This window comes from Ylistrum balloti, unplaced genomic scaffold (genome assembly GCF_031769215.1).
Source record: "Ylistrum balloti isolate Yb309-2 unplaced genomic scaffold, AGI_CSIRO_Ybal_v1 Utg370636, whole genome shotgun sequence".
Classification (NCBI taxonomy): Eukaryota; Metazoa; Mollusca; class Bivalvia; order Pectinida; family Pectinidae; genus Ylistrum; species Ylistrum balloti.
Genome location: NW_026782388.1, coordinates 189,374 through 209,964, shown reverse-complemented (window position 1 = coordinate 209,964; position 20,591 = coordinate 189,374). Strand labels below are relative to the sequence as shown.

Genomic DNA, 20,591 nt, shown 5'->3' with positions numbered 1-20,591 from the left:
TTGTCTTCACTGTATATTGATTCTCATATTTTCTTACATCACTGGTGTCCTTATCAGAAATATACACAATCTTCTGTCATTAGTGTATATGTTGTCATGGATACGTGATGTCAGCGTGACAACTTGTAACTGATATTTCAATGGATTGTTTATGTAATATACAGCTGTTGTAAACATGTCAATATTTTTTTTAGATTGTTTTAGTGTTTTATGTAAGACTGCACTTCAGTAATGTTATCTAAAAAATAGTTTACTGGTTGGTGAGTCATTTCAGGAAGATCAACACTCGCCCTCACAATTACAAAGATATCATTTAAACAAGGCGTATTGCTTAATTAGCGAGAAGTTATTTTTGTAGGTTGTTTAATTAAATAATATTTTATCACAGGCAATTTATGATGGACTTAATGGCCTGACAGATTTTTATTCATCACAAAGCACATCTCTTCCTTACTACTCCTATTTTTACTATTTATTGGGAATAATCTTTGTAAAAAAAAAACACACATTTACTGCTATGGGAAATAGAAGAAAAATGATTTTAATATTAAAAGTGACATTGGTCAATTTAAAAGCCATAAAGGACACTGAGAAATATTGAAAGGTATGCATTTGGTATGATTTATACATCGAATGTCACAGTAGTTTGATATATGTGGTTTATAACAGTACTGTGTTAATGTAAACCCTCTGGTTATTATCGGGTAATTGTCTTCTTTTAGAAATTTTACATGATGATTAAACAGATAATCTCTATTTTTCCTTCAAGTAATGTATAGTTGATCATTTTTCCAGAATATTTCATTGATTTTAATTTATTTATACTGCGAAATATATCTTGGAACACTCTACCCCACTGGTAGTATATGTATCTCAGTTGTGCGAGGTACGTACTGAATGATGTGTATCTAACTATTTATTGTGTGCAGGTTTGGTCAACACGTAGACAGTGGTTTATTGGAGATCATCTCTCCCTCCCCAGAGTTCTACCCAAACCTGAACAACTTACCACAGACATATGGAGACACCAAAGATAGGGTCAAGTATGTGATCAGAATATAATGAGATATTGAATTTTGATTTCAAAATAATTTTGTGTGAATTTTGAATTATGATATTTCAGCACCTTCATGTGTCCTGTCACAGTTGTGTGCCCGTTTATTTGTATTTTATTTTTTACATTCCATATGTAGATCTGCATCACTGAAAACGATTTGAATAATCTGTAATGTCAGCTGCATGATATAGGGGTCAAAGGTCGCTTATTGTGTTCTTCATTTATTTATGTGAGGAATGACTCCTGATCACTTCTGATACAAATTATATGTGTAATACTGTGAATCTGATTTGTTAACATTATAGAATTAATATTTTAATGGTATTTTTATTTCATTTTCCAGTCTCATAGGTTGATAGTTGTCTGTAAATGAATGTATACTCATAGATGTTGCCAAAAAGATTTATCATAAAATCTTTTCTTTTAATTTTTTTAAATGAGGAAGAGAATTCCCTTCCTTATATTGACAGCGGGAGAAATGAGGGAGAGGTTGCAGCTTGTAACTGCAGAATACCTTCAATGATATCTAAACTGATTTTTTTTTGTAGATGGAGAACCAAACAGAATTTGGATTTCTCTTTCCTCATGTTGTACGCAAGGAGTAGAGGTGTATACTATGTACAGGTAATTATACTTGTTAAGTCTTAGTAATGGTAAAGTCTTAGTAAAGTGAAAGTCAAGTCTTAGAGTAGAATGTAGGTCAAGACATGATGATAGTCAAGTCTTGGTAAAGTGTAAGTCAAGTCTTAGAGTAGAATGTAGGTCAAGACATGATGATAGTCAAGTCTTGGTAAAGTGTAAGTCAAGTCTTAGAGTAGAATGTAGGTCAAGACATGATGATAGTCAAGTCTTGGTAAAGTGTAAGTCAAGTCTTAGAGTAGAATGTAGGTCAAGACATGATGATAGTCAAGTCTTGGTAAAGTGTAAGTCAAGTCTTAGAGTAGAATGTAGGTCAAGACATGATGATAGTCAAGTCTTGGTAAAGTGTAAGTCAAGTCTTAGAGTAGAATGTAGGTCAAGACATGATGATAGTCAAGTCTTGGTAAAGTGTAAGTCAAGTCTTAGAGTAGAATGTAGGTCAAGACATGATGATAGTGAAGTCTTGGTAAAGTGTAAGTCAAGTCTTAGAGTAGAATGTAGGTCAAGACATGATGATAGTCAAGTCTTGGTAAAGTGTAAGTCAAGTCTTAGAGTAGAATGTAGGTCAAGACATGATGATAGTGAAGTCTTGGTAAAGTGTAAGTCAAGTCTTAGAGTAGAATGTAGGTCAAGACATGATGATAGTCAAGTCTTAGTAAAGTGTAAGTCAAGTCTTAGAGTAGAATGTAGGTCAAGACATGATGATAGTCAAGTCTTGGTAAAGTGTAAGTCAAGTCTTAGAGTAGAATGTAGGTCAAGACATGATGATAGTCAAGTCTTAGTAAAGTGAAAGTCAAGTCTTAGAGTAGAATGTAGGTCAAGACATGATGATAGTGAAGTCTTGGTAAAGTGTAAGTCAAGTCTTAGAGTAGAATGTAGGTCAAGACATGATGATAGTCAAGTCTTAGTAAAGTGTAAGTCAAGTCTTAGAGTAGAATGTAGGTCAAGACATGATGATAGTGAAGTCTTGGTAAAGTGTAAGTCAAGTCTTAGAGTAGAATGTAGGTCAAGACATGATGATAGTCAAGTCTTGGTAAAGTGTAAGTCAAGTCTTAGAGTAGAATGTAGGTCAAGACATGATGATAGTCAAGTCTTAGTAAAGTGTAAGTCAAGTCTTAGAGTAGAATGTAGGTCAAGACATGATGATAGTCAAGTCTTGGTAAAGTGTAAGTCAAGTCTTAGAGTAGAATGTAGGTCAAGACATGATGATAGTGAAGTCTTGGTAAAGTGTAAGTCAAGTCTTAGAGTAGAATGTAGGTCAAGACATGATGATAGTCAAGTCTTGGTAAAGTGTAAGTCAAGTCTTAGAGTAGAATGTAGGTCAAGACATGATGATAGTCAAGTCTTGGTAAAGTGTAAGTCAAGTCTTAGAGTAGAATGTAGGTCAAGACATGATGATAGTCAAGTCTTGGTAAAGTGTAAGTCAAGTCTTAGAGTAGAATGTAGGTCAAGACATGATGATAGTCAAGTCTTAGTAAAGTGAAAGTCAAGTCTTAGAGTAGAATGTAGGTCAAGACATGATGATAGTGAAGTCTTGGTAAAGTGTAAGTCAAGTCTTAGAGTAGAATGTAGGTCAAGACATGATGATAGTCAAGTCTTAGTAAAGTGTAAGTCAAGTCTTAGAGTAGAATGTAGGTCAAGACATGATGATAGTCAAGTCTTAGTAAAGTGTAAGTCAAGTCTTAGAGTAGAATGTAGGTCAAGACATGATGATAGTCAAGTCTTGGTAAAGTGTAAGTCAAGTCTTAGAGTAGAATGTAGGTCAAGACATGATGATAGTCAAGTCTTAGTAAAGTGAAAGTCAAGTCTTAGAGTAGAATGTAGGTCAAGACATGATGATAGTGAAGTCTTGGTAAAGTGTAAGTCAAGTCTTAGAGTAGAATGTAGGTCAAGACATGATGATAGTCAAGTCTTAGTAAAGTGTAAGTCAAGTCTTAGAGTAGAATGTAGGTCAAGACATGATGATAGTGAAGTCTTGGTAAAGTGTAAGTCAAGTCTTAGAGTAGAATGTAGGTCAAGACATGATGATAGTCAAGTCTTGGTAAAGTGTAAGTCAAGTCTTAGAGTAGAATGTAGGTCAAGACATGATGATAGTCAAGTCTTAGTAAAGTGTAAGTCAAGTCTTAGAGTAGAATGTAGGTCAAGACATGATGATAGTGAAGTCTTGGTAAAGTGTAAGTCAAGTCTTAGAGTAGAATGTAGGTCAAGACATGATGATAGTCAAGTCTTGGTAAAGTGTAAGTCAAGTCTTAGAGTAGAATGTAGGTCAAGACATGATGATAGTCAAGTCTTGGTAAAGTGTAAGTCAAGTCTTAGAGTAGAATGTAGGTCAAGACATGATGATAGTCAAGTCTTGGTAAAGTGTAAGTCAAGTCTTAGAGTAGAATGTAGGTCAAGACATGATGATAGTCAAGTCTTGGTAAAGTGTAAGTCAAGTCTTAGAGTAGAATGTAGGTCAAGACATGATGATAGTCAAGTCTTAGTAAAGTGAAAGTCAAATCTTAGAGTAGAATGTAGGTCAAGACATGATGATAGTGAAGTCTTGGTAAAGTGTAAGTCAAGTCTTAGAGTAGAATGTAGGTCAAGACATGATGATAGTCAAGTCTTAGTAAAGTGTAAGTCAAGTCTTAGAGTAGAATGTAGGTCAAGACATGATGATAGTGAAGTCTTGGTAAAGTGTAAGTCAAGTCTTAGAGTAGAATGTAGGTCAAGACATGATGATAGTGAAGTCTTGGTAAAGTGTAAGTCAAGTCTTAGAGTAGAATGTAGGTCAAGACATGATGATAGTCAAGTCTTAGTAAAGTGTAAGTCAAGTCTTAGAGTAGAATGTAGGTCAAGACATGATGATAGTCAAGTCTTGGTAAAGTGTAAGTCAAGTCTTAGAGTAGAATGTAGGTCAAGACATGATGATAGTCAAGTCTTGGTAAAGTGTAAGTCAAGTCTTAGAGTAGAATGTAGGTCAAGACATGATGATAGTCAAGTCTTAGTAAAGTGAAAGTCAAGTCTTAGAGTAGAATGTAGGTCAAGACATGATGATGATCAAGTCTTAGTAAAGTGTAAGTCAAGTCTTAGAGTAGAATGTAGGTCAAGACATGATGATAGTCAAGTCTTAGTAAAGTGAAAGTCAAGTCTTAGAGTAGAATGTAGGTCAAGACATGATGATAGTGAAGTCTTGGTAAAGTGTAAGTCAAGTCTTAGAGTAGAATGTAGGTCAAGACATGATGATAGTCAAGTCTTAGTAAAGTGTAAGTCAAGTCTTAGAGTAGAATGTAGGTCAAGACATGATGATAGTGAAGTCTTGGTAAAGTGTAAGTCAAGTCTTAGAGTAGAATGTAGGTCAAGACATGATGATAGTGAAGTCTTGGTAAAGTGTAAGTCAAGTCTTAGAGTAGAATGTAGGTCAAGACATGATGATAGTCAAGTCTTAGTAAAGTGTAAGTCAAGTCTTAGAGTAGAATGTAGGTCAAGACATGATGATAGTCAAGTCTTGGTAAAGTGTAAGTCAAGTCTTAGAGTAGAATGTAGGTCAAGACATGATGATAGTCAAGTCTTGGTAAAGTGAATGTTAAGTCTTGGTAATATGTAGGCAAAGTCTTAACAATGATTAAGTCTTACTAATGTGAGGTCAAGTCTTGGTAATATGTAGGTCAAGTCTTAGTGAAATGTAGGTCAAGTCTCAGTAATGTGTAGATCAAGTCTCAGTAATGTGTAGGTCAAGTCTTGGTAATATGTAGGTCAAGTCTCAGTAATGTGTAGGTCATGTCTTAGTAATGTGTAAAATGGTATTGAACAGTATTTAATGGTCATGCTGTATTTAGCCATCCCACAAATCTACATATAATTACAGATCTTCTGATAATCACATGCAGACTCTAACTACTATTGATGATTGGTTGAATTCATCAGTTTAATTTGAAAACATTTAATTCATCAGGTTCATATTGTGTACGATTCAACAGCATCTTCATACAATATCCCCCGAAAATATTACATGTACTACATTTTAAAAAATCCACCCTTTTGCCTGTAACGATATATTACAGGACATAATATGTTCCTCCCATATCTAACTCTATTGTGATTAACGTCAGGCTCTGATGTATGCTGAATCCTTGAAAATAATTTGTTTATTACTACAAGCAACGATCTTGAATTTTTTAATTGTGATGTAAAATATTATGACATGGAAGGAATATTTGAAGATTTGTTTTGGCACTAGCTTTTTATATTGCATTCACAACACATTATGATATAGTTTTTATCACCAATTTTGTGATTGATACCTAAACCTACCCTTTACCCCATGTAGTGTGCATGTGTTTACCTTATGAATATTCATTAGCGGATATCATGTTTCTTCAGGTATGAATTGTAGAAAACATAGATTTTAGTAGCACTTCATTTGTCCTAGTTATTTATAAGGTCTTAGATGTGTTTCTATTTTATATGTCATTGATGAAAATAATCTTGGAATTTTTCATTCAGCGACCTTCTAACAGCTGAAATGAAAATTCAAAATAATTTTCATCAATCAATATGAAATGTGAACAAATTTAAGATCCTTTTCATCACATGATAAAAATTTTGCAAAACAGAAAAAAAAAAAAATTTCTTGTTTTCATTGTTACATAATAGCATAATATGCAGTAGCAATGTGATATGATTTGATCATCATTTTAAGAGGTCACTAAATGTTACAGTCCGTGATTTTTTTTACAAAAATACAACAGGAGTATATTGATAGAATATTGTGACAGAATCATGTGATGAATGTGTAACACTATATTTTTGCCTGTTTAGTAATGTAAGTTGGTAAATAAATATCTGTTAGGTGCATATCTGTAAGTAAATGCAGAACGCTGTCAACTCTCCAGGTCATATACTGTATTGTATAGCACACAATTTTTTCTTTATATTTCACAGTTCAGTTAAAATAAATCAATAAAAACCATCTTGATTAAAGAGTATCAAACCTGAATGCAGGTGGTTAGGTGACTGCACCAACAATCTATAACATTGTGTGTCTTTTTGCGGTTTTTTTTAGATTTTTTTAAAAATTATTTGCAACACCTGTAATAAATCAGTTTTATGAAATTAGATATCAAGAACATTTTTACAAAATAATTATGATAACATTGATACTTTGTAATGACAGTGTATGACCTTTGACCTGGCAGAGCAATGCTTATGTGATAGACATTGTGTTGATAGAGTATGTTTATGAATCAACTGTTGCTTTCAGCTGTTAAACCCCACCATCGTTTCCTGGTAAATGCAGTGTTGTGGTTCATGCTGTTTTTGCTTTTTACTACTTCTTTTTTCACCAATAATGTTACAGTATTATGCAATACTAGTGAACGATATCCAGTGTTACATCATATGTAGATCTAGAAAAAGCTCACCAGTGGAGCTCACAATAGGTGAATCATATGTGATATTTTAAATGAAGGGAAAACATTGAACAACTGTAAGTATGAATAATCCAAAATATATCACAAGGATAAACAGTAGATGAATCTGTGTATAATTTTATTGAATTTATCACTCATTAAGTAGGCAAATCTCTGTAACACTGTTTTACATGAAAAATTATGGTTTATTGTTGTCGTTTTGTTTGGTTTTAATATACTAATTTAGTTAAGAATATTTTTCCTTTTCTTTTGTTATTTCTAAAATTTGTATTAATCAGTAACACGTTATGGACTAAAGATTTTAATTTTGTTGTGTTTGATCGTCTTATTGCATGCTCGTAGTTTAACTGGTGACAGGAATAGTTCTCTGATTAATCATCAACATAGTGACTGGGATATAGTTTGCGGTTTTCACTCTTACCGTGACTAGTACAACTAATATTGTAAAAGGGTGAGCACTTTCTGAGTTTTATAAACACATAAAAATGGTTATTGAAATGAAACTTTACATACAGAAACTTATTCATGTTTTGTAAATTAACATAAATGAACATAAATTTTATAACAGTTTATGACTTTCAGTCGATTCAGCTACTAGCTACGTTTCCAGTCATATACAGAGTCAGTTTCATGATGAGATTTTACCTTCAAGTATTTAAAAATAAAAGTCGCTCATTTCATGATTATTATTGCGTTATTACATCTAAATCACTTTAAGTCAGTGTATGGTCCATGTTAAAAGCTTGTCACATAATTTTTGACAGGATCTTTACTGAATGGTATTCGGAGGTGATAGACTGTACAGTAATATTGCTGAAAGATTTGACTCAGTTTTTTTTAAGCCTTTTCATTATTTATGGAGTTAGAACTAAAACAAACTTAGATCTACTATGTGATAACGTCTTCTCTCTCTATTTCCATTGTTACAGCATCTTTTCATAGTTAAATAATCCGACACTTAAAATTCCTCACAAGGTGTTGATTCCACAGATAGGAAAATTCCACAGATAGTAAATACCTATGGCTAACAAAACAGAGTTATAATTTGGCTTGTGTGACTTCGATAAGATATAACTTCGGTGTAGGAGCTTAATTAATTGAAAGCTATTTACAAAGAAATCTTCAGCAACTGAAATAGAAGATAAAGGGAGATAACTCTCATACGAAGTCCATCATTCTGTTATCAATTTTTGATGTAAAAATACAAGTAATCATAGCTGAACTATTTTGTGACATCCTCTTGCTTATGATTTACAAAGTAAAACAGGAACAACACAAAGTTTTATTGTAAGGCAAGAGTTTAGGTAAAAACATGAAAGCAGTTCCCTAACCCCAGATCAACTGAATGTCACTTAAATGTACATGGACAATGTCTCGTATATATATATATATTTTTTTTCCTTTTAAGATTGAATTTTAATAGATTTTTTTTAATACAAAATGAAGATTAAAACACTTCAATAATTTCATTTCATAAATTAATATCAAACTAAATTTTTGAAATGCCTGTCACATATTCTTATACTCTGACAGTAAAGTTGGTGTCCTCATTTGTTCATAGTCAATATACCTAGGATGGTGGAAATTTAGTTGATAGACTGTTGACAAAAAATGAATAAACATTTTAATTGTGTTGATGATATAATTACGTTATAGTTTTATGCCTGTCCTTGATTTTGTCATTAAATTTGATAAAGCATAAATATGTTTTTTTCTTTTCAACAATATTTGTTGACCTCAGAAATGTGGCATCCCCTGAGACTGCAGGTTGAAGGGAATTTTAAGGTTAACAAATACTGAAAAGAGTCAGTAATTTTTTGTTATATGACACTGTATTTAAGATGCCCACAATATAACTAGATTATTTTAGTATAGATTAACAATTTGTGATTAGAACCTTACATCATGGAAATTCCTTGTAAATTTTGTTTTCTTTTCTTTATTTTCTTTTTCAAATCAAATCTTTGGGAGACCTCTTAGCCTGTCAAAAAGGGATTCTCTCTCAATAACATTGTCATTGTCTCTTTATGTTCTATGTTATATTGTTTATGGTCTTCATCAGACAGACCTAGTTCTACTGTTTTCCCTGTTTGTTGACAGACCTAGTTCTACTGTTTTCCCTGTTTGTTGACAGACCTAGTTCTACTGTTTTTCCTGTTTGTTGACAGACCTAGCTCTACTGTTTTCCCTGATTGTTTACAGACCTAGTTCTACTGTTTTCCCTGATTGTTGACAGACCTAGTTCTACTGTTTTCCCTGTTTGTTGACAGACCTAGTTCTACTGTTTTCCCTGTTTGTTGACAGACCTAGCTCTACTGTTTTCCCTGATTGTTGACAGACCTAGTTCTACTGTTTTCCCTGATTGTTGACAGACCTAGTTCTACTGTTTTCCCTGATTGTTGACAGACCTAGCTCTAATGTTTTCCCTGATTGTTGACAGACCTAGCTCTACTGTTTTCCCTGTTCACAGACAAACCTAGCTTTACTGTTTTCCCTGTTTGTTGACAGACCTAGCTCTACTGTTTTCCCTGTTTGTTGACAGACCTAGCTCAGCTGTTTTCCCTGTTTGTTGACAGACCTAGTTCTACTGTTTTCCCTGTTTATTGACAGACCTAGCTCTACTGTTTTCCCCGTTTATTGACAGGCCTAGCTTTACTGTTTTCCCTGTTTGTTAACAGACCTAGCTCTACTGTTTTCCCTGATTGTTGACAGACCTAGCTCTAATGTTTTCCCCATTTGTTGACAGACCTAGTTCTACTGTTTTTCCTGTTTGTTGACAGACCTAGCTCTACTGTTTTCCCTGATTGTTGACAGACATAGCTCTACTGTTCTCCCTGTTTGTTGACAGACCTAGCTCTACTGTTTTCCCTGTTTGTTGACAGACCTAGCTCTACTGTTTTCCCTGTTTGTTGACAGACCTAGCTCTACTGTTTTCCCTGTTTGTTGACAGACCTAGCTCTACTGTTTTCCCTGTTTGTTGACAGACCTAGCTCTACTGTTTTCCCTGTTTGTTGACAGACCTAGTTCTACTGTTTTCCCTGTTTATTGACAGACCTAGCTCTACTGTTTTCCCTGTTTGTTGACAGACCTAGCTCTACTGTTTTCCCTGATTGTTTTCCCTGATTGTTGTTTTCCCTGTTTGTTGAGACCTAGCTCTACTGTTTTCCCTGTTTGTTGACAGACCTAGCTCTACTGTTTTCCCTGATTGTTGACAGGCCTAGCTCTACTGTTTTCCCTGTTTGTTGACAGACCTAGCTCTACTGTTTTCCCTGTTTGTTGACAGACCTAGTTCTACTGTTTTCCCTGTTTGTTGACAGAACTAGCTCTACTGTTTTCCCTGATTGTTGACAGACCTAGCTCTACTGTTTTCCCTGATTGTTGACAGACCTAGCTCTACTGTTTTCCCTGTTTGTTGACAGACCTAGTTCTACTGTTTTCCCTGTTTGTTGACAGACCTAGCTCTACTGTTTTCCCTGTTGTTGACAGACAGACTGTTTTCCCTGATTGTTGACAGACCTAGCTCTACTGTTTTCAGACCTAGTTTGTTTTCCCTGATTGTTGACAGACCTAGCTCTACTGTTTTCCCTGATTGTTGACAGACATAGCTCTTCTGTTTTCCCTGATTGTTGACAGACCTAGCTCTACTGTTTTCCCTGTTTGTTGACAGACCTAGCTCTACTGTTTTCCCTGTTTGTTGACAGACCTAGCTCTACTGTTTTCCCTGATTGACCTTGACAGACCTAGCTCTACTGTTTTCCCTGTTTGTTGACAGACCTAGCTCTACTGTTTTCCCTGTTTGTTGACAGACCTAGCTCTACTGTTTTCCCTGTTTGTTGACAGACCTAGCTCTACCCTGTTTTCAGACCTAGCTCTACTGTTTTCCCTGATTGTTGACAGACCTAGCTCTAATGTTTTCCCGGATTGTTTACAGACCTAGATCTACTGTTTTCCCTGTTTATTGACAGACCTAGCTCTACTGTTTTCCCTGTTTGTTGACTGTTTTCCCTGTTGTTTGACAGACCTAGCTCTACTGTTTTCCCTGTTTGTTGACAGACCTAGCTCTACTGTTTTCCCTGTTTAGCTCTACTGTTTTCCCTGTTTGTTGACAGACCTAGCTCTACTGTTTTCCCTGATTGTTGACAGACCTAGCTCTACTGTTTTCCCGTTTTCCCTGTTTGTTGACAGACCTAGCTCTACTGTTTTCCCTGATTGTTTACAGACCTAGTTCTACTGTTTTCCCTGATTGTTGACAGACCTAGCTCTACTGTTTTCCCTGTTTGTTGACAGACCTAGCTCTACTGTTTTCCCTGATTGTTGACAGACCTGTTGACAGACCTAGCTCTACTGTTTTCCCTGTTTGTTGACAGACCTAGCTCTTCTGTTTTCCCTGTTTGTTGACAGACCTAGCTCTACTGTTTTCCCTGATTTGTTGACAGACCTAGCTCTACTGTTTTCCCTGATTGTTGACAGACCTAGTTCTACTGTTTTCCCTGTTTGTTGACAGACCTAGCTCTACTGTTTTCCCTGATTGTTGACAGACCTAGCTCTACTGTTTTCCCTGATTGTTGACAGACCTAGCTCTACTGTTTTCCCGATTGTTGACAGACCTTGTTGACAGACCTAGCTCTACTGTTTTCCCTGTTTGTTGACAGACCTAGCTCTACTGTTTTCCCTGTTTGTTGACAGACCTAGCTCTACTGTTTTCCCTGTTTGTTGACAGACCTAGCTCTACTGTTTTCCCTGATTGTTGACAGACCTAGCTCTACTGTTCTCCCTGTTTATTGACAGACCTAGCTCTACTGTTTTCCCTGTTTGTTGACAGACCTAGCTCTACTGTTTTCCCTGATTGTTGACAGACATAGCTCTACTGTTCTCCCTGTTTATTGACAGACCTAGCTCTACTGTTTTTCCTTATTGTTGACAGACCTAGCTCTACTGTTTTCCCTGATTGTTGACAGACCTAGCTCTACTGTTTTCCCTGATTGTTGACAGACATAGCTCTACTGTTCTCCCTGTTTATTGACAGACCTAGCTCTACTGTTTTCCCTGATTGTTGACAGACCTAGCTCTACTGTTTTCCCTGTTTGTTGACAGACCTAGCTCTACTGTTTTCCCTGTTTGTTGACAGACCTAGCTCTACTGTTTTCCCTGTTTGTTGACAGACCTAGTTCTACTGTTTTCCCTGATTGTTGACAGACCTAGCTCTACTGTTTTCCCTGATTGTTGACAGACCTAGCTCTACTGTTTTCCCTGTTTGTTGACAGACCTAGCTCTACTGTTTTCCCTGTTTGTTGACAGACCTAGCTCTACTGTTTTCCCTGATTGTTGACAGGCCTAGCTCTACTGTTTTCCCTGTTCGTTGACAGACCTAGCTCTACTGTTTTCCCTGATTGTTGACAGACCTAGCTCTACTGTTTTCCCTGATTGTTGACAGACATAGCTCTACTGTTCTCCCTGTTTATTGACAGACCTAGCTCTACTGTTTTCCCTGTTTGTTGACAGACCTAGCTCTACTGTTTTCCCTGATTGTTGACAGACCTAGCTCTACTGTTTTCCCTGATTGTTGACAGACCTAGCTCTACTGTTTTCCCTGATTGTTGACAGACCTAGCTCTACTGTTTTCCCTGATTGTTGACAGACCTAGCTGCACAGACCTAGCTCTACTGTTTTCCCTGTTTGTTGACAGACCTAGCTCTACTGTTTTCCCTGTTTGTTGACAGACCTAGCTCTAATGTTTTCCCTGTTTGTTGACAGACCTAGCTCTACTGTTTTCCCTGTTGTTGACAGACCTAGCTCTACTGTTTTCCCTGTTGTTGACAGACATAGCTCTACTGTTTTCCCTGATTTCTTGACAGACATAGCTCTACTGTTACTGTTCCCCTGTTTATTGACAGACCTAGCTCTACTGTTTTCCCTGTTTGTTGACAGACCTAGCTCTACTGTTTTCCCTGATTGTTGAACAGACCTAACTGTTTTTGTTGACCTTATTTCTCCCTGATTATTAGCTCTACTGAACTGGTTCTCCCTGTTTGTTTTTCTTTAATGTATTTTCTTTAAATATCAGATTTATCTTTATTTTTTCTAAAGATTTGATGAACAATGCTTTATTATTTTCTTTATTTATTCACGTGGACTGCTGTTTGTTTTTTAGCTCTGAGATTTATCTTTATTTTTTCTAAAGATTTGGTGAACAATGCTGTATTATTTTCATTCTTTATTCACGTGGACTGCTGTTCAGACTACAGTACATTTTCCATGCACTTCAGTTTATTGTATTTAATTGTCAGAAAAACCTATTCAAATTCCATGCATATAAATTTTTTTGTACAATCTAAGCGAGATATTATTTTAGCAATACTAAAATTAGCTTAACTTTAACTGTATTTGACACATTCATCTTAATAAGCAAATATTATTTTCTTGAAAAGTCTTACTTAATTACTATAAAAACTTTAAGCATTATACATGCAGTTTCTTTGAAATCTAAGTCACATTATTTGTGTTCTGGTTTTAGCATGTGTGAATGCAATAGTGCCAATATGTCTTTGTTTGCTTTTTATTTCTTCAATGATATTTGCATTGGCTGATTATTGTAAATTTTGCTTATTGAATTATTGTTTTTGCCGATAACTTGCCAAGACCTTGTTTATGGTCAATGCAGAGCTTAGTGAATAACGTAAGAAAATTTAAGTAACAGTATCAAAAGATCAAGATAATAAAACATAATTTAATTCTATAATATTTGTGCTTCTTTTAAATTTTCCAATCATTTTACTATTAAAGCTTGAAGATGATGTCATTGCAAAACCGGGGTATTTCTCCATCATGAAAAAGTTTGCTGAACAACAACATACAGAGGAATGGATGCTGTTGGAGTTCTCTGCTCTTGGATTCATTGGTAATTCATTGGAAAGTTTTAAAGGAGACTCTACCTGTTGAATTGATATGTTGTCTAGGCTGCTTGGGATTAAAAGTGCCAACTCCATTACTACAAAATATATCAATATCTTTTTTGCCATTCTGATGTGTGAAAGGCAATCAATTTCATGTACATTTTGTAAAAAGAGGATCTAATCTTGTCTTACAGAAGGAATGAGGCCCAGTCGGCACAGAAGAACTACTTTTTTTTTCAAATCATTCTATATTTAAAATGTTTTTGGTAAAATTTTAGTCTGGAACATGAACCTAAAAGTTTCTGCTTAAGGCAGATTACAGATTTTTCATCCTGCAAAGTATTATTCCTAAACCCCCCCCCAAAAAAAAAAAAAAAAAACCGATACAAACATTATTTTAGCTATAAATCTTATTAAACCAGATGACTGGCATGGGCCTTATGGGTTCTTTTCAAGAGTTAATAAAAATCATAAGAAAGTGCTTGAAAATTGAAATTACAAGAGAAAACTTTAAAAATATGCCGTTAGCTTTAGCCAACTGTTGAAAATCTTGACAAGTGGATACGTACTGATCTTCATGTTCAGCAAATGTTCATAATGACTGATAGACTATAAGAATATTATAGAATTTCAATTTGACAAGAGAAACTTTTTAGAAAATGGTATACGGTATTGTTTTCTATGGAAGTCAGACCTTTTGTTACATTATCTTAGAAACTGTGGACGGAACGTTCAAGATACAAATGAACCAGTCCTGGTGTCCAGATCTTTTTGTAAACTCATAAAATGGTGATTATTTTTCCAGGTAAAATGTTCAAGTCAGTAGATCTGCCACTGGTAGTTGAGTTTTTCCTCATGTTCCATCGAGACAAGCCCATTGATTGGTTACTGGACTATCTTCTGTCGGTGAAAGTCTGTAACCCAGAAAAGGACTCGGTAGGTTCATCATCTACTCTAAAATTTAATAGTTTTGCCAGAGATGTTTGTAGCTAAACTGGAGACCAATACCAGTAAACAACAAACACATGTGCATGTACATCAAGTAAACATCAACAAGTGCAGCTGATGATATTTGCTTTCTGCATTTCATAGAACTAAATAAATTTATTATAAACATTTCTTATTTAAAAACATTTGTATCTTCAAAAATACTTCCATCTTAAAAAGAAAGAATGTTTTTGAAGTAGGCTATATATTCAATAGGTATAATATAAGTGTATCATGCATTGTTCATATACATGATTAAGTAAATTTACTATTCAAAAGAGGTTAAGTATATTAAGAGAGTTTGTGATTTGAATTCTAATTTTTTTTTTCATCAACCATTACAAAATAAATTAGCAGCTTCAGTGTTGTATTTTTGTTTCTATACAGCGTCATTGTACCAGAATGAAGGCGACTGTGAGGAGGCGGTACAAGCCATCACTGTTCCAACATGTGGGGATGAAGTCGTCTCTCAAGGGCAAAGTACAGAAGCTGAAGGTCAGTGTAACGGAATAAACATAGGGAAATACTCATTGCCTGAATAGACTGATATAATTCAGTACCATCTCACCTTATAATTAGATAATTGACACATAAGGATCCCATTTAATAAGACTTTGTGTTTCAACTTTTACTTATGTAATACTGCGTGTTTCAGGACAAAGATTTTGGTAAACAAATGCTTCATCGAGCACATGCTAACCCCAGCGCAGACCTAACTTCTAGTCTGAAGATGTACCAGAAGTATTCATTCCAGAAAGCTTATATTGGCCAAGATATTTTCTGGGCCACAGAACCAAAGAACGGAGACTTGATCAACATTAAATTCAAAACTCCAATGGAGCTTGATGGGTAAGCTGTCAATTCTATCTTCAGTTTTCTGTGATTCAACCATTGTCATAGTTTATTGTGATTCCAACACTGTCATAGTTTATTGTGATTCCAACCAAGGATTCTCATCATGGTAGGATTCTTATCATAGGATTCTCATCATGGTAGGATTTTCATCATCATAGGATTCTCATTGTGGAAAGATTCTCATCATGATAGGATTCTTATCATGGAAGGATTCTCATCATAGGATTCTCATCATGGTAGGATTCTCATCATAGGATTCTCATCATGGTAGGATTCTCATCATGGTAGGATTCTCATCATAGGATTCTCATCGTGGTAGGATTCTCATCATGGTAGGATTCTCATCATAGGATTCTCATCGTGGTAGAATTCTCATCATGGTAGGATTCTCATCATGGTAGGATTCTCATCATGGTAGGATTCTTATCATAGGATTCTCATCATGGTAGGATTTTCATCATCATAGGATTCTCATTGGATTTTCAACATGGTAGGATTCTCATCATGGTAGGATTCTCATTGTGGAAAGATTCTCATCATAGTAGGATTCTTATCATAGGATTCTCATCATGGTAGAATTCTCATCCTGATAGGATTTTCAACATGGTAGGATTCTCATCATGGTAGGATTCTCATCATGGTAGGATTCTCATCATGGTAGGATTCTCATCATGGTAGGATTCTCATCATGGTAGGATTATCATCGTGTTAAGATTCTCATCATGGTAGGATTCACATCATGGTAGGATTCTCATGATGGTAGGATTCTCATCATGGTAGGATTATCATCGTGTTAAGATTATCATCATGGTAGGATTTTCATCATCATAGGATTCTCATTGTGGAAATCGTGGTAGGATTCTCATCGTGGTAGGATTCTCATCATGGTAGGATTCTCATCGTGGTAGGATTCTCATCGTGGTAGGATTTTCATTGTGGTAGGATTTTCATTGTGGTAGGATTTTCATTGTGATTCTCATCGTGGTAGGATCCTCATCGTGGTAGGATTTTCATCGTGGTAGGATTCTCATCATGGTAGGATTCTCATCATGGTAGGATTCTCATCATAGGATTCTCATCGTGGTAGAATTCTCATCATGGTAGGATTCTCATCATGATAGGATTATCATCGTGTTAAGATTCTCATCATGGTAGGATTCACATCGTGGTAGGATTCTCATCATGGTAGGATTCACATCGTGGTAGGATTCACATCGTGTTAAGATTCTCATCATGGTAGGATTCTCATCGTGTTAAGATTCTCATCATGGTAGGATTCTCATCATGATAGGATTATCATCGTGTTAAGATTCTCATCATGGTAGGATTCACATCGTGGTAAGATTCTCATTGTGGTAGGATTCTCATCGTGGTAGGATTCTCATGGTGGTAGGATTCTCATGGTGGTGGGATTCTCATCGTGGTAGGATTATCATCTTGGTAGGATCCCCATCATGGTAGGATTCACATCGTGGTAGGATTCTCATCGTGGTAGGATTCTCATCGTGGTAGGATTCTCATCGTGGTAGGATTCTCATCGTGGTAGGATTCTCATCGTGGTAGGATTTTCATCGTGGTAGGATTTTCATCGTGGTAGGGTTCTCATCATGGTAGGATTCTCATCGTGGTAGGATCCTCATCGTGGTAGGATTTTCATCGTGGTAGGATTCTCATCATGGTAGGATTCTCATCATGGTAGGATTCACATCGTGGTAGGATTCTCATCGTGGTAGGATTCTCATCATGGTAGGATTCTCATCATGGTAGGATTCACATCGTGGTAGGATTCTCATCATGGTAGGATTCTCATCATGGTAGGATTCTCATCGTGGTAGGATTCTCATCATGGTAGGATTCTCATCGTGGTAGGATTCTCATCGTGGTAGGATTCTCATCATGGTAGGATTCTCATCGTGGTAGGATCCTCATCGTGGTAGGATTCTCATGGTGGTAGGATTCTCATGGTGGTGGGATTCTCATCGTGGTAGGATTCTCATCATGGTAGGATTCTCATCGTGGTAGGATTCTCATCGTGTTAAGATTCTCATCATGGTAGGATTCTCATCATGGTAGGATTCTCATCATGGTAGGATTCACATCATGGTAGGATTCACATCATGGTAGGATTATCATCGTGTTAAGATTCTCATCATGGTAGGATTCTCATCATGGTAGGATTCACATCATGGTAGGATTCTCATCATGGTAGGATTCTCATCGTGGTAGGATTCTCATCGTGGTAGGATTCTCATCGTGGTAGGATTCTCATCATGGTAGGATTCTCATCATGGTAGGATTCTCATGGTGGTAGGATTCACATCGTGGTAGGATTCTCATCGTGGTAGGATTCACATCGTGGTAGGGTTCTCATCCTGGTAGGATTCTCATGGCGGTAGGATTCTCATCATGGTAGGATTCTCATCATGGTAGGGTTCTCATCCTGGTAGGATTCTCATGGCGGTAGGATTCTCATCATGGTAGGATTCTCATCATGATAGGATTCTCATCGTGGTAGGATTCTCATCGTGGTAGGATTCTCATTGTGGAAAGATTCTCATCATGGTAGGGTTCTCATCGTGGTTGGATTCTCAGGGTGGTAGGATTCTCATCGTGGTAGGATTCTCATCATGGTAGGATTCTCATCATGGTAGGATTCTCATCATTGTAGGATTCTCATCATGGTAGGATACTCATCATGGTAGGATTCTCATCGTGGTAGGATTCTCATCGTGGTAGGATTCTCATCGTGGTAGGATTCTCATCGTGGTAGGATTCTCATCATGGTAGGATTCTCATCGTGGTAGGATCCTCATCGTGGTAGGATTTTCATCGTGGTAGGATTTTCATCGTGGTAGGGTTCTCATCATGGTAGGATTCTCATCGTGGTAGGATTCTCATTGTGGAAAGATTCTCATCATGGTAGGGTTCTCATCGTGGTAGGATTCTCATGGTGGTAGAATTCTCATCATGATAGGATTCTCATCGTGGTAGGATTCTCATCATGGTAGGATTCTCATCATGGTAGGATTCTCATCGTGGTAGGATTCTCATCGTGGTAGGATTCTCATCATGGTAGGATTCTCATCGTGGTAGGATTCTCATCATGGTAGGATTCTCATTGTGGTAGGATTCTCATCGTGGTAGGATTCTCATCGTGGTAGTATTCTCATCGTGGTAGGATTCTCATCATGGTAGGATTCTCATGGTGTGAAAGATCATGGTACAATTCTATTGCGTTTATATTTGACTTTTATGAAATATCACATTTATCATGATTACTTACTAAGTGAAATTGTGTTTCAGTGTTTTGTTTAGAAGTGGAAATCCTGCCCATATAGCAGATATATTCTATAACACAAGTGTTGAGATCATGCCAGACAACCCAGATGATGAGAATGAATTGATTCAACATGGAATCCGAAAGACACTAGACGGGTTCTTCATCATGGGTTGGTTTGATGAGGACGGTCTCGCTGATTGTACTTTTCCCTCAGACATTGGGAAGATATCAAAAATTAGACTTCATGTTCATGCTAACAGTAAAAACTGGATCATTCTGAGCGAGGTAGGTAACACTCTGACGTTTACAGTAAGATCTATATATGTCACTGCCACTTTATGATGGGTGCCATGTAATCTTACCTTTGGCCGTCACTCTGTTGTAATTTCGTTTCTACTCAGATACTCTTTAACAGATACAGATGTAGAACTGTAATTTTGTATCTTGTTGTATAATGATACACAGGTTTAATTCTGATTTGGGTATGGGCAATTAATTACAAGAATTTTAAGAAAAAGTTTCATTCACAAAAACAATGATATCAAGATTTTAGAGCCTTGCCTGATTCCAGTGGGAAATTAAGAAAAAAACATAAACAAAAAATCTACATGCAGAATTTTAGTTTCATGTAAGATTCTTTGCCATAGAGTCTGCATGTAGGTCTTCATTAGTACACCCCTTAACAAAGCCAATAAATATAAAAAAGTTCCAAACTTCTACTTGGTCGGCGGCTGGGGCATTCATGTTGCTGCAAAACATCTAGTTTTGTTAAGAATGATTAATATGTCATGAATTTGTCTATCAATTAAGTGTACAGAATTCTGTCAGTCACTAATTTATTGTTTTACTTTTGTAGGTTCACATAAAAACCAGGGAGTCTGGTAGCTGACAGTCTTTTTGAGATAGGACCTTATACAATGTAGTGCTGTAGCTGTTACAGAGACATGGACTGAGGTCTTGGTAGCTTACAGTGTCCTGTGGTGGAAAACCTAGTCCCATGTGGTTTGTGGGATATGGATCAAGGTCCTTGTAGCTAACAGTGTCTTTTATTGGTAACTTATCCCATGTAGTTGGGGGACGTGAACCGAGGTCTCTATAGCTGGCAGTGTCCATTATTGGTAACCTCGATCAGACACTGGATAACTCAACCATATATGTGGAGCTACTAATCTGACATTTAGTCTTAATTCACCATAGATAAATGATATAATAAGATATGCAGATGTAATACAATTGCTATAAATATTCTAAACTCTTGATTTAAAGATGATTTTTATAAATTATTACCATTGAATCGTGACAGAGTATTAAGTACTTGAATTTAATGTATTGATGTATTACAACGATAAGGTGACTTTGTGATGTATCTGTTATTTTCACAGCCTTGATGAAGCATGTTGTACTGTCACATAGTCTGAATGCACATGCAATCATTTCTGTATGTCTGAATTTCAACCTTCATCTACAGG

At 36.2% G+C, this 20,591-nt stretch overlaps 1 protein-coding gene across 1 annotated transcript in view; it reads left to right on the top strand.

Annotated features, from left to right (window-relative positions):
- LOC132557172 (alpha-1,3-mannosyl-glycoprotein 4-beta-N-acetylglucosaminyltransferase B-like) overlaps positions 1-20,031 on the top strand; it is a 36,570-nt gene extending 16,539 nt beyond the window's left edge. The window contains exons 6-13 of the mRNA XM_060221667.1: positions 930-1,043; positions 1,606-1,681; positions 13,891-14,005; positions 14,806-14,936; positions 15,375-15,482; positions 15,643-15,836; positions 19,146-19,407; positions 19,979-20,031. Of these exons, the coding sequence (XP_060077650.1) occupies positions 930-1,043; positions 1,606-1,681; positions 13,891-14,005; positions 14,806-14,936; positions 15,375-15,482; positions 15,643-15,836; positions 19,146-19,407; positions 19,979-20,011 (1,033 nt within the window). The 3' untranslated portion in view covers positions 20,012-20,031. The remainder of the gene's footprint in view (positions 1-929; positions 1,044-1,605; positions 1,682-13,890; positions 14,006-14,805; positions 14,937-15,374; positions 15,483-15,642; positions 15,837-19,145; positions 19,408-19,978) is intronic.
- Positions 20,032-20,591: the final 560 nt, after the last annotated feature.